At 45.6% G+C, this 15,066-nt stretch overlaps 1 protein-coding gene across 1 annotated transcript in view; it reads right to left on the bottom strand.

Annotated features, from left to right (window-relative positions):
• Positions 1-1,094: 1,094 nt before the first annotated feature.
• The window catches only part of LOC134585558 (glutathione hydrolase-like YwrD proenzyme), a 75,255-nt gene continuing 61,283 nt past the window's right edge, over positions 1,095-15,066 (bottom strand). Inside the window, exons 10-12 of the mRNA XM_063440997.1 lie at positions 13,021-13,191; positions 8,066-8,150; positions 1,095-1,388 (exon numbers count right to left, since the gene is read on the bottom strand). Of these exons, the coding sequence (XP_063297067.1) occupies positions 1,141-1,388; positions 8,066-8,150; positions 13,021-13,191 (504 nt within the window). The 3' untranslated portion in view covers positions 1,095-1,140. The remainder of the gene's footprint in view (positions 1,389-8,065; positions 8,151-13,020; positions 13,192-15,066) is intronic.

The raw sequence follows: 15,066 nt of genomic DNA, 5'->3' as shown, positions 1-15,066 counted from the left end.
CCTTATTGATCATTTTAGGGCCCCCACCCGCCGCTCAGGGGTGGGGGCCGGGGGGGGGGACAGTAGGTCCCCCCCCTATTGATCATTTTAGGGCCCCCACCCGCCGCTCAGGGGTGGGGGCCGGGGGGGGGGACAGTAGGTCCCCCCCCTTATTGATCATTTTAGGGCCCCCACCCGCCGCACAGGGGTGGGGGCCGGGGGGGGACAGTAGGTCCCCCCCCCTTACTGATCATTTTAGGGCCCCCACCCGCCGCTCAGGGGTGGGGGCCGGGGGGGGGCAGTAGGTCCCCCCCCCTTACTGATCATTTTAGGGCCCCCACCCGCCGCTCAGGGGTGGGGGCCGGGGGGGGGCAGTAGGTCCCCCCCCTTATTGATCATTGTAGGGCCCCCACCCGCCGCTCAGGGGTGGGGGCCGGGGGGGGGGACAGTAGGTCCCCCCCCTCATTGATAATTTTAGGGCCCCCACCCGCCGCACAGGGGTGGGGGCCGGGGGGGGACAGTAGGTCCCCCCCCTCATTGATAATTTTAGGGCCCCCACCCGCCGCACAGGGGTGGGGGCCGGGGGGGGACAGTAGGTCCCCCCCTCATTGATAATTTTAGGGCCCCCACCCGCCGCACAGGGGTGGGGGCCGGGGGGGGGACAGTAGGTCCCCCCCCCATTTATAATTTTAGGGCCCCCACCCGCCGCACAGGGCGGGTGGGGGCCCTAAATTATTATTGATAATTTTAGAAAGCGAGCTGAGCTGTCAGTCAGACAGCTCAGCTCGCGAACGCGCATTCCGCGCACATGCGCGGTAAAGCGCTCAGGTTCTTCATAGGGCGGCATTCAATGCCGCTCTATGAAGAACGCGATTGGTCCAGCGCGAAGCCGTCCCATTGGGCCCCGCGATTTCGTCATTTTGACGAAAAAGGGGGCGCGGCCTAGCGGGGAGCTCGGCGCTGGAACGGAGGTAAGTTTTTAATATAAAAACACCGATTTTTTTTTTTTTAATGAATGAAAGTTCATATAAAAGCAAGAAGGAAGGCTGGGGGACCTGTCTTTCTTGCTTTTATATGGTGACTATAGAGTCCCTTTAACATTAGAGAGTTCAGTAGGTGAAGGGCAGAGATACATGTTTGCATCATGTAATATTGTAGCATCTACATGGTACAATATCCCATTGCACAGCCATCGCCTCTGGGATCTGAGCCAGCCCACCATACAACTCTCTCTTTACTAGGGTGCTTCTGTGATTGCCACCAATCTCCCTGACAGATAATCTGTCCACGTCCAAACAGCTTCCGGTCATGGCCACATACTGGCCAGTGGACTTCATGGCCCCTTGCTTGTAACTCTTCTGCCACGTCCTTCAAAATGCCATCCTCAAGGAACAACTGCCATTTACGATCTGTATCAAAAAAAAAAAAATTAGAGTAACTACATGGTTAATATGTATATTAAAAGTACAATGATGCACTTACACAAAGCGAGTAGACATACATGGCTATTAAAGGGAGAATTCAAAATGAATTTCAAGTTTAAGATCAAAATAGCCAAACTGAAAAAATTCTCTATTGTAGCAATGCTTCTAGATTAGATACGCTGACTTTAAATTTGAAATTCACTTTGAATTCTCACTTTAGTAAATATCCCTTTCAGAATTCCTACACAGTATGATTAAGAAAAACGGTGAGTATGATTAAGAAAAAGGGTACAAAGAGGTTTTGATGAGAATATCTGTAACTAGTAATCATATAAAAAATATTCAAGCAATTTAGTTTATTCTGGATTTCATATATGTTGATTTTGGCTTTATTAATATGATAAATTATCCTGACCGTGTTTATTCTGAAATATAGAATTATTGAGGTGTCACACTTTTTACATTCTATGAAAAATGTAGGTGAATGTAATAAGTCATATATCAGAAGTGGATTAATTCACTAAACTTTAACTTGATAGCTCGGTTGGGAAATGTCACCTAAAAATAGCAGAACCGAAATACTAACAATAACTCATAGAATGGTGAATAAATCACCAACCATAAACACAAAATGCTAAAGCAATAATTCATTGTATATGCAGAAAAGCGATGAGTTGGATCATTATAGTATGTTTAATAGTCTTATTAACCCCTTCAACTCAGCAGTTGTATATACACGATTGTCAGAGTATGCATTCACACCCCACAATCATGTATATATGATTTGCATAATTTCAAATGAGATTTGCTTATTGCAAATATTTTTTCTTGCAAATTATGCCTTTAAACAATGCTGAAAAACAAAAGCCAAAAAGCTGTGAACTTCATAGTGCTGAACACAGAGACTGACTCTGTGTTCAGCACTCTGCAGCAGTTCTTTTCCTCAGAGCTGCTACAGTAGCTGCGTGAATGTAGGGGAAGCGGGCTGCATCCTCTATCTACATGTCTGCTGACCATGAGCAGAGAGCTGTAGCCTGTCACCTATTCTTACTCCAGTCTCATTGTAGTGAGATAATGCTGCCTGTGAGCAAGAGCTGCTTCCTCTCAGGTTCCAGACAGGGCCGGCGCGTCCATAAGGCGGCACAGGCGGCCGCCTTAGGGCGCCAGAGGAGGGGGGCGCAAAAATCCGAATCCCCTGCCTCTGGCTGGAGACTCGGATTTTTAATCTCACCTCTCTCCCTGCAGCCAGCACACAGGAGCCTGGCAGTGAAGTCAGCCGTCCTCCTCTGATGATGTCAGAAGGGGGCGGGACTTCTACTGCTCCCAGACTCTACAGCGGTCCTGATTGCAGCTCCAGCCTCCAGCCTCCAGTGCAGCCCATCCCATCCGACCACCAGGGGTAAGATTCTCCCTCCTGGACCAAGGTAAGTCTCTGGGAGGGGGTGGGGGAAGAACTTGTAGCATTTTTTTTTTTTTTTAAATCAAAACGTTTTTTTTTTTTCAGCCCCTGCCCCCACCATACTCCCCCCTGCCCCCACCATACTCCCCCTGCCCCCACCATACTCTCCCCTGCCCCCACCATACTCCCCCTGCCCCCCACCATACTCCCCCTGCCCCCACTATACTATCCCTGCCCCCACTATACTATCCCTGCCCCCACTATACTGCCCCTGCCCCCACCCTACTGCCCCTGCCCCCACTATACTCCCCCTGCCCCCACTATACTCCCCCTTCCCCCACTATACTCCCCCTGCCCCCACCATACTATCCCTGCCCCCACCATACACCCCCTGCCCCCACTATACGGCCCCTGCCCCCACTATACTCCCCCTGCCCCCACTATACTCCCCCTGCCCCCACCATACTCCCCCCTGCCCCACCATACTCCCCCTGCCCCCCACCATACTATCCCTGCCCCCACTATACTATCCCTGCCCCCACTATACTGCCCCTGCCCCCACTATACTGCCCCTGCCCCCACTATACTGCCCCTGCCCCCACTATACTGCCCCTGCCCCCACTATACTCCCCCTGCTCCCCCTTCCCCCACTATACTCCCCCTTCCCCCACCATACTCCCCCTGCCCCCACCATACTCCCCCTGCCCCCCACCATACTCCCCCTGCCCCCCACCATACTCCCCCTGCCCCCACTATACTATCCCTGCCCCCACTATACTGCCCCTGCCCCCACTATACTTCCCCTGCCCCCACTATACTCCCCCTTCCCCCACTATACTCCCCCTGCCCCCACCATACTATGCCTGCCCCCACCATACTATCCCTGCCCCCACTATACGGCCCCTGCCCCCATTATACTCCCCCTGCCCCCACTATACTCCCCCTGCCCCCACCATACGGCCCCTGCCCCCACCATACGGCCCCTGCCCCCACTATACTGCCCCTGCCCCCACTATACTCCCCCTGCTCCCCCTGCCCCCACTATACTCCCCCTTCCCCCACTATACTCCCCCTGCCCCACCATACTATCCCTGCCACCACTATACTCCCCCTGCCCCCACTATACTCCCCTGCCACCTCTATAGCCCCTGCCCCCACTATACTCCCCTGCCACCTCTATAGCCCCCTGCCCCACCATACTATCCATGACACCTCTATAGCCCCTGCCCCCTCTACAGCCCCTACCCCTCCAAACTGCCCCACCATACTACCCCTGCCCCCTTTACAGCCCCTCTATAGCCCCTGCCCCACCATAGTTCCTCTGCCCCCTCTACTGCCCCATGTGCCCCTCTACAGCACTTCTATTTCCCTCTATAGACCCTGCCCCCACCATACTGCCCCCTTTACTCCCCCTGCCCCCACTATACTCCCCCTGCCCCCACTATACTCCCCCTGCCCCCACTATACTCCCCCTGCCCCCACTATACTACCCCTGCCCCACCATACTCCCCCCTGCCCCCACCATACTCCCCCCTGCCCCACCATACTCCCCCTGCCCCCACCATACTCCCCCTGCCCCCACTATACTCCCCCTGCCCCCACTATACTCCCCCTGCCCCCACTATACTCCCCCTGCCCCCACTATACTACCCCTGCCCCACCATACTCCCCCCTGCCCCCACCATACTCCCCCCTGCCCCACCATACTCCCCCTGCCCCCACCATACTCAAAACCTGCCCCCACCATACTCCCCCCTGCCCCCACCATACTCCCCCCTGCCCCCACCATACTCCCCCTGCCACCTCTATAGCCCCTGCCCCCACCATACTACCCCTGCCACCTCTATAGCCCCTGCCCCATCATACTACCCCTGCCCCCTTTACAGCCCCTCAATAGTCCCTGCCCCCTCTACTGCCCCATGTGCCCCTCTACAGCACTTCTATTTCCCTCTACAGCCCCTGCCCCCTGCCTCTGCCCCCCTTTCACACGCCTCTACTGCCCCTGTCTCCCCCCTCTACTTCCTCTACCCGCCTCAACAGCCCCTGTCACCCTCTCTACTTCCCATTTACCCCCTACCATACTGTCCCTGTGACACCACTTCATTGCCTCAGTGTCCCTCGTTACAGCCTGTGCCCACACCATACTGCCCCTGTGTCCCCCTCTACTGCCCCTGTGTCCCCCCTCTACTGCCCATTTCCAACCACATTGCCCCTTTGCTCCCACCACAGCCCCTATACTCCCTTCTACAGCCTCTAACTCCCTTACTTCACATCCCTTCCACTCCCTTTTACCCCATAGCTCCAGTACAGCCCCTATTCCCTTACTACAGTCCTTACCCCCACTACAGCCCCTCTCCCCCAAATTGCTGCCCATATCCCCCACACTACAGCCCCTGTTCCCACTTGCAGCCATCAACCTACTTCAGTCCCTAACCCCCTACTACAGCCCCAATTCCCCACTACATTTCCTAAGCCCCCAATTACAGCCCCTAACTCTCAACTACAGCCCCTGTCCCCCTACTACAGCCCTTAACTCCTTAATTAGAGCCCCTATTACCCCACTAAAACTCACTACCACCTCCCCCCCCCCACCCAAGATTAGGTTCTGGATCTGCCCCTGCTCTGTATACCTGTCTGCATGTCTCTGTATGACTGTCTGTCTGTGTCTGTATGTCTCTATATGACTGTGTCCGTGTGTTTCTGAATGTCCCTGTATGCCTGTATGTCGCTGTATGACTGTATCCATATGTCTCTGTATGCCTTGTTCTGTATATCTTTGTGTGACTGTCTGTGTATATATGTCTCTGTATGCATTGTTCGTTATGTCTCTGTATGCCTGCATCTTCATGTCTCTGTATGTCTGTGTTTGTATAACTGTGTTTTTATTTATCTATATGCCAGTGTCTGCATGTCTGTGTGTGTGTGTGTGTGTGTGTGTGTGTGTGTCTGTATGACTGTATGTCTGTGTACCTGTATGTGTTGATTGTATGACTGTGTGCCTGTATGGCTGTGTTTGTTTGATTGTGTGCCTGCATATTTCTGTGACTATGTGCCTGTATGTGTGTGTGTAGCTATATATCTATGTCTATATCTATATGGCTTGGGAGGGAAAAGTTACACAAAGGAGCCTGAGGGGAAGAGGGACACACAAAAAACAGGCTGAGGGGAGAGACCCACAGAAAAGGGCTGTGGGAAAGAAAGACACACACAAAGGGGCTGGGGGGTGGGGGGAAGGAGATACACATGGGGGTTGTAAGAGACATACAAGGGGGTGTAAGACACACTAAAGGGGGGTACAATATACTACATGGGGATTTCAAAAGGCTGGATATGAGACACCGCTAAAGATACATCTTATTCGTGTGTGGGGGGGGGGGGGCGGCAAAATTCATCTTCGCCTGTGTAGCCAAAAATCCTTGCACCGGCCCTGGTTCCAGAAAACTGGCTGCTAAATCTGCAGTCCAGGGGAAGGGGTATAGGGCTTTCATATCTGCTCTGTGCTCTCCGTATGTTCACAGGGAGCATGAGCGCAGATCCATGGGACAGCTACCCTCTACTAAGAGGAGAAGCTAAGTGGAGGGTGGCCGAGGCTAATAAGGGCTGCAGAGCAGAGGGCAGAGTGATAGTGTGCTGTCACTCCTGGCAGCAGGCAGCACACTCTTCCCTGCTCACTATGTGAGGTTACACTACACATCATTATTGAGCAGCATGTTGGCTGATGTCATGAATTACAACATAGTGTCCCCACTGCACCACCAGGGTAAATGTGCATGTGTTTCTAACAGCGTATGTGTGGGTGAGATCAGATGTGTGTCTGTCAGCATCTAAGTGTGTATCTATATACAAAAAGAAACGTAATATAATGGCGCTAATAGAGTATATTTGATGGAGAGAATCAAATTCTAAAATAGAATAAAATAAAGACGCACCCTACCCAGTGCAATAACGCAAAAAACACTGTAAAAACAATATATACAAAAAAAAAAGTGCACTGTGGAATAACTCAAAAACACTGTAAAAACAATATAAACAAAAAAGGTGCACTGTATGGTGTTGTGTATATATGAGTGTATGTGTCTGGCAGTGTGTGTTACTGGCAGTGTGTGTTACTGGCAGTGTGTATATGTGTCTGACAGTGTATTTTGGTGTCTGAGTGAATGTGCATATATATGTCTTATATTGTGTATCTGTGTATGTCTGAGAACGTGTATTCATGTGTGGCAGCAGTGAATATCTACATGTGTTTGTCTTTTCTGGCAGCTGTATCAGTGTGTTTGGAATATATGTGTACATGTATGTGTATGTAGATATGTGCATGAATCAGAATGTCTATATACATGCATGTATCAGTGTATATATATATATATGTATGTGTATTTGTATGGGTGTCATGCCTGCAACGAGGAAGATATGCCATTTGCAAAGTCATGGCAATGTGACAACATGTATTAGAATTCTACAATACATATATATTGATTTACAACACTGTTGCATTGCATGTTACTTAATTGTTGGGTATTTAAACAAAAAAAATTGTTCTGTGCCAAATGTTAGTTTTTGTTTCCATTTAATAAAGTGCTTTCTATGCATACTGAAATGAAAAAATACATTTAAATATTACTCCCCAGGACACCCAAATTACTCAAATTCTGGAGGTATTTTTTCCTGCAAACAGCTTAGTAGTGAAAGGGTTAAGCATGTGTTACTCTTGCACCACAACAATCAGTGAAATGAGAAGGGCAGCATGTTCTTACGTGAATAATGTATTAAATGTAAAGAACAAATATCACTGACATTTCCTTGTTTATTTACAAGTATCATATGGTTGAGGAAAACCAGCAATATTAGGAGAACATTGAGATCCTATGATTTGTATCTTCTTTTTAAATATAAAGAAGTTTGTGAGATACCTGCAATGGAACTTAAAAAAAGATATACCATGTATTTCCATTGGTCCTTGAGTGGTGCACTAGTCATAAAACAAGATGTTGATAAAAGGCAAAGTGATCAAGTGATCAGCCAGTCAGGAGAGTCGTAGTGAAGGAGTATCAGAAGTAGTTAAATTATGTTCTAAATTGTATAGTCACCTAATTAAAAATGTTTTAGAAATATAATTAGGAATCACACATTTTAAATTATGACGTACTGAAATCAGATTTGTTTCCATGATTTAATGGTTAACGTGGATTTCATTCAAATTACATTTAAGATTCATGTGTTCTTTTTTATTTCGCCCTCTACCCCCCCAAAAAAAATGCTTCACCTTTTTTGGAGTATTCCACATAAAAACGAGGGGCATCAACAGCTTGTTGAGGATTCATCCTATATTCTGCCATGTTAAATAGAACCTAGGATATTATGACAGTAGTATTACATAAGTGAAATTTTTTACCAGAATACTAGATGTGCAAATATAAATATTTATTTAAAATTAGGAATGGGAAGAGCGATAGTTCTCAAAGGAAAATATTATCTTATATTGTGATTTGGGCTTTTCAGTATTTCAGTAAAGTTTATGTGACTCTGTATATTGTTAATCTATACTTTAGCCCACAATTCAGCAATTAAAGATTTAAATAATTATAAATATTGCAAATATACTTGCACATATTCTATATTCAATCAATATAATCTAATATTATATAACACAGACATAAGTATTTAATATTTCTATTAGTGTAGTTTTCAAACATATCATGGGTGTATAGATTATGATATATAGACTTGCGTGTGGTATGTAACATACTGTAGACACCACAATAGGAGCGTGGAAAAGTGTTTAGGCTGAATACCAACCAGGCGTTATATCAGCAGCCAACTAACATGCTGCTTACAGTAATGAAACACTCTGAGATTTAAACAGGTGGAAACATCTGCTTGTTTTCTGACAATGTTTTTTTTATTCATTCAAATATTCTGCATGGTATTATAAAGGGGATGTGGTGGCATATGCAGAACATGCATTACTTAGTAGTGATGCTGTTGTAAAGACTAAAATATATGTTAAATACATATAAAAGGAACAAAACACACAAACACACACTCTCTCTCTCTCTTTTAAAATATACAAGGCTATTTAAAATCATCTATCTTAGCAAACAGATATGGGGATTTTGGTACACCATATGTCCATAGCGTGTTAAGTTCACCACTTTGTCAAAGTATCCCAGTGTGTGTGGCCCTGCTTACAATGTAGCATCCAAGGAGGGTTAGTCTGTTATATTAGTCCGCTTAACTCACATACCTGACAGAGCGCCCCTGCTGGCTGCCACACTTTTCTCAGGCTCCTGACCTCTCCAGGAATTATCTTAATTTTAACATCCTTACATAATTCATCACAAATATTTCAAGGACCAATATCGACTCCACATATCACACAAGAGGATTGACCAAAATTGAACGGATGGCATTACTAAACTGAGATGCACAACGGATTGAAATATACTTCCACTGGACCATCTTACTACCAGGAAGAGATACCTTCAGGTGAACACTACAAACAAGGTACATTTAAAAATAAAAAAAAAGACTCACCTTTGGCTTCCAATATAATTTCTATGCGGATGACATGCAAATCTATCTGTCCTCTCCTGATCTCTCCCCGTCCCTCTTGACTAGTGTCTCTGACTGCCTCTCTGCTATTTCTAACTGGATGGCTGCCCACTTCCTTAAAAACAACTTGGCCAAAACTGAAGCTCTGGTCTTTCCTCCCTCAAGTGTTGATACTCCTGTGTCTGTCTCCCTCTAATTTAACGGTGCTAACATCAGCTCCACCACGCAGGCTCGCTGCCTTTTGACTCCGACCTCTCCTTCATGCCTCATGTTCAGTCTAACGCCAAATCCTGCCGCTTCCATTTCAAAAACATTGCGTGCATCCGACCCTACTTAACACCAGATGCGACTAAGGTGATGGTCCATTCCACTGTCCTTTCTCGCCTTGACTACTGTAATCCGCTTTTCAGTGATCTTACATGCTCCCAACTTGCACCGTTACAGTCCATAATGAATGCAGCGGCGAGGTTCATCTTCCTGTCCGCCCACACTGCCCACTCCTCACCCTTCTGTCAGTCCCTACATTGGCTTCCTGTAAGATATAGGGCTCAAATTAAAATTCTGGTTCTTGCTCTCAAATCTGCTCCCACCTATCTATCCTCCCTAATACACAAGTATGTCCCGTCTGGGCCCTTACGCTCTGCTGAATACTTACGTCTATCTTCTGTCCGTACTCCCACCTCTGATGCTCGCCTTCAAGACGCCTTGAGGGCTGCACCATTGTTGTGGAATTCACTTCCCTCCTCCGTTAGATGCTCACCCAGTCTCCACTCCGTAAAAAAAATCATTAAAAACCCATGTCTTCATAAAAGCGCATCAATTAAACTGTTAATAGCTCCTGACTGATTCCTCTCTTGCAACTGTCATTAGTCTAATACTATCCTTACCGTTTTGTGTCATTTTACCCCACTCCCTCTAGCATGTAAGCTCATTGAGCAGGGCCCTCAACCCCTCTGTTCCTGTGTGTCCAACTTTTCTGGTTACAACGTTTTTTCGTCCACCAACTGTAAAGCGCTGTGGAATTTGTTGGCGCTATATAAATAATAATATAATAATAATAATGATGATAATAATAATAATAATAATGTGTAAATTGGGTTTTGGATTTGATGATCCATTCAGCAATGCTCAGATTTCATTTCTAAAAACTAAGTTTTTTCGTCCACCAACTGTAAAGCGCTGTGGAATTTGTTGGCGCTATAAATAATAATATAATAATAATAATGATAATAATAATAATAATAATAATGTGTAAATTGGGTTTTGGATTTGATGATCCATTCAGCAATGCTCAGATTTCATTTCTAAAATCCAAGAAAACTAATTGATGAAAACTAGTTCACTAAAACACATTGGTTTTGAATTCCTGTAATCTGACCTGCATGCATGCTCTCTGATCTGTTATCTACAATGCAAAAATCTCACACCTCACTCTGGCCTGAATCCTATAGAGCAGGGCAATGTAACCAGCCCCCACTGCTAACATCCCTACAAAAACTAGAAGCATTTTTTTACTCCTACACTTCTGAGGGAATGATCATCTATACTCCCTCATATCTGTTTTCCCTAAGACCCCAAACAGCAGTCGCTGCACTCAATTCCTCGCTAGTGGTTACCCTACAATCACTTGGCATCAAAGGGACTGCCGTGGAGGAAAATCAAAACTTAAAGTACTATCTCCTGACACTATCACAGCTGCTACACCACCCTGTCTACCTGCAAGCCCAATTGAAGTGATTCAACCTAGAAGCCACGACACCGCACTATAAAATCAAAGAAACCTTTTGGTGTGATCCCCATTAGAAGACAAACTGTTTCCAAAGTACAGAGAAAAAAACTCAGAATCCCAAGACTGTCCTATGAAAAAAGCTAAAGACCCACCTCTTACATCAGGCATTCAGTCCGCTCAGCTGACCTTCAGAAACCTCTAACTTTTACGTCTTTATGTTTGCATACTTGTAAAGTGCTTTGAGTCTCACAGGGAGAAAAGCACTATACAAATCGCAAATTATTATTATTATTATTATATTTTTTTATATATTTTGCTAGTTCGATACAAGCATGTGATTTTCTCTGCTGATATATTGATCATGAAAGAAAACATATTGATGCAAGGTTTAAAATTATTATCTGGTCTGGATACTTTACTATTAATTTGTTGTGCCATCAAATGTAACCTCCTACTTGATATCCATTTCTATAACCATATATACGAGGTTTCTTTAATACAAACACGATCCATTGTGATATGCCTCAGTCAGATCATTTGATCTTTAGGCTTCTATTTACTTAACTGACCTCAGTACTTCAGCCTCGTCTGTTAAGCACCAACCATGGAACTACCATCCCTAATGTAGGCAGATGCATTTGTGAGAGTACACAATGCAGATCAATGGAAGTTCAGGGGATCTTCCACAGATTATCTTCTTGTGCGTTCACATAGGCTTTTACTGTGCATTTTGTGAGATTATGCGCATCTCCTTTAGCAAGCGTGAACTTTGCCTGTTTCCATTAGTTGCCTAAATTCAGGTCCTACTTGTGATAAAGTATTTCCAACACAATCATTCTGAGCTTTATGCAATATTTTATGCCGACGGTGCTGCTTTAGGTATTAAAAGCAATGCTGCTTTTCTAGACTGCGCTTCCAAAGAGAAATAAATGAATGAATAAAATAAAAAAACAACAACACATAACACACCAGCTACATAGACTTTATATATAGCTGTATATGTGCACAATTGTATTTCTTTTTATTGTGTATAGATTCTTTTGTAACTTTTTATTGTATCAATACATGTATGCATTTACTATACTGTTGCACTTTTTAGATGCATTTTATACACACTTTTATTTCAGGTAAATGTTCTTGTACTCAGCTGCATGTAATGCCCCGTTTCCACTTAGCAGATCAGTTCGGGTCGGTTCGGTACGGTACGCTATTTTGAATGTTTCCATTATAAAAAAGTGGCCCATACAACCGAACTGTACCGCACCATACATGGTCCTCCTTCAGATGTAGGGCCATAGGAAATGGTCCGGTATGGTTAGGGCAGAGCTACTAGCGTCACACTATACAATCCATTGATTGGTGGATAGGAAAACTTCAATGCTCACAACAAATTACATGCTATGCATTTTTTCTAAATCCTGCATGGCCACTGGCGGTCCCACTTCCAGTGGAAGCTCTCACCTGAATAGGCTGGACCATTCTAAAACTTCCAAACTATACCGACCCAAACCGTTCTGCTCAGTGGAAACGAGGCATAAGTGTGTGATGTCTTTCTCCTTGTTAGCAGCTGACTTTGTACTTAAAAAGAAAAAAAGTCTATATTTCAGACCAATCATTTAAGCCATCTAAAACTAGTTTTCAGAGAATCATTTTGGGGTACGTTTGTGTAAGTACTGTTCAATCATCGATTAAAATTAACGTCACATTTTTCTTTTAATTACTCATGTTGATGCTATTTTATCTTGATTGAGTAACTCCTTGTCACTTGCTAAGTATTTTTACTTACTGCTAGTTGGCCAAATATATATTGAGTTTGGTAGGTGCCATCATTCCTGTGTTTGCTGAGGCATTTACATTACTAGTATATTTACCCTGCGTATATTAATACATTGCAACAACAAGCATTAAAGGACATCATGGTGTCTAACAATTATTACCTGAATATGACCTTGAGGTTGCATGAAGCCTCCCATTACACCAAAAGAACATAGCAAGTCCTGGGTAGTGGTAGCCGTGGCCATTGCAGGTATGATCGTGTGAAAGGGACGTTTTCCAGGTGCCAAACAGTTTGGATGACTTGGAGATAGGGAGAAATTGTTTCCTCGGTTCTGCAAGCATGCAAAAAACAAACACCAGACTATAAAGTATTTTGACTACTTTATTGTATCAAGAGTATGTTAGGTAATTCTAGAACATCTTTCGAACACTAACTATGGTATTTAAACATTGATACCCAAACTTACAACTTAGTTATTGTAAATTAGTGAAGTTAGTGAACAGATTATGTCAGGTATCCTGGACTCCAAGAATAGTAGCTTGGAATTTAAAGTAACACTCCAGCACCATAACTGTTACAGCTGCTGTAGTGGTTTTGGTGCCAGATGTACCCTGGCATCAACCCACCATTTCCTTTCAAACTATTTTAACATAATTAGACCCCTACCTAGGTAATTCTGGGCTCTATGTCCAGTCTTCTTTAGCTGTAGAAGATGGATGACAACTTTGTGGAAGATATGAACTCATAAACTGTCTGAAAGCTTATGCTGAGCTCACTCAACCAAAGAAGTTCTGATCTTGCACAAAATTGACATCCATATCTACAGTTTGAGAAGACTGGAAGCAGTGTGGGTGCCCAGGCAAGTGTCACACTAAAATGGTTTGACAGTGGGAAGGTGTAAAGACACAACTGGCACCATAACCACAACAAATGGTTATGGTGCTTAACTCGACCCGGTATGCAAATTTCCCCATAGTGAAAATATAACTGGTTAGATACCTGACAAATTATTCCTATGCCCTTCACCATTGGTAAGTTTTTTTGTTTTTTAATTTAATTTATTTTCTTATTTACTATCCCAGATAAGACCAACAGTTCTCTGTGTAATACAACATGAGTTAGTTTTACTGCTGAAGGCACATGACCAGTAAGGCTATGCTTGGTAGCAAGAATGACACCAGTTATGATGATTACATACAGAGGTTGGCGCTAGACTTTATGAGGCCTTAGGCGAAACTCAAACATGAGGCCCCACTAACCAAAAAGGGAAAAAAAATAGAGTTGCAATACATGCACACTGTCACATATACACATTAATGCACTGTTTACCTGTGTATGTGCCTGAGAGTGTGTCTGACAGAGAGTATCCTTGTGTGTGTGTGAATGTATGTCTCTGTGAGCATGTTTTTTGTTTTTGTCTGGGACCCTATGTGTATGGGGTAGCTGCTTGAAGTGTGTTGTGTGTATGGGGGGGGGGGGGTAATGGTAAGAGGGAGGGGGCTGATGGTGAGGGGGGGGTGATGTGAGAGGGTGGCTGATGTTGCGTGAGGGGTGTTGATGGTGGTGGGTAGGTGACAGGGAGGTGATGGTAAGGGAGGGAGTTATGTGAAGGAGGGAGTTATGGTGAGGGAGGGGGGGTTGATGGTGAGGGAGGGGGGCTAATGTTGACGGAGGGGGGTTGATTGTGAGGAGGAGGTGATGGTGAGGGAGGGGGTGATGCTGAGGGAGAGGGGTTGCTGGTGAGGGGGGTGATGGGGGTAATGGGAGAGGGAGGGGGTGATATTGAGTGAGGGGGGCTGTTGTTGAGGGGGGTGATGCTAAGGGGGTGATGCTGAGAAAGGGGGTGTTGCTGAGGAGGGTGGGTGATGCTGAGGAAGGGGGGTGATGGTGAGGAAGGGGGTGATGGTGATGGGGGTGATGCTGAGGGTGGTGAGGGGGTGCTGGTGAGGGGTGGTGATGCTGAGGGGTGGTGATGCTGAGGGGGGTGATGGTGAGGGGGGGTGATGGGGAGAGGGGGGAAGACAACATACCCTTTATTCCCAGTTAGTCCGGTGGTCATTAATTCCGGTCTGCAGCTCTGCAGAGCTGCAGACCATGTATCTCGCGAGACCATCAGAGCGTTGCCGTGGTAACCCGCGGCAATGCTCTGATTGGCCAGTTCTCGGCGAGACATGGTCTGCAGCTCTGCTCACCTGGCAGCCTTGCA

Source organism: Pelobates fuscus, chromosome 2, assembly GCF_036172605.1.
Source record: "Pelobates fuscus isolate aPelFus1 chromosome 2, aPelFus1.pri, whole genome shotgun sequence".
Classification (NCBI taxonomy): domain Eukaryota; kingdom Metazoa; phylum Chordata; class Amphibia; order Anura; family Pelobatidae; genus Pelobates; species Pelobates fuscus.
Note: the sequence above shows the minus strand (reverse complement) of the source record. Positions and strands in the feature narration are given on the sequence as shown.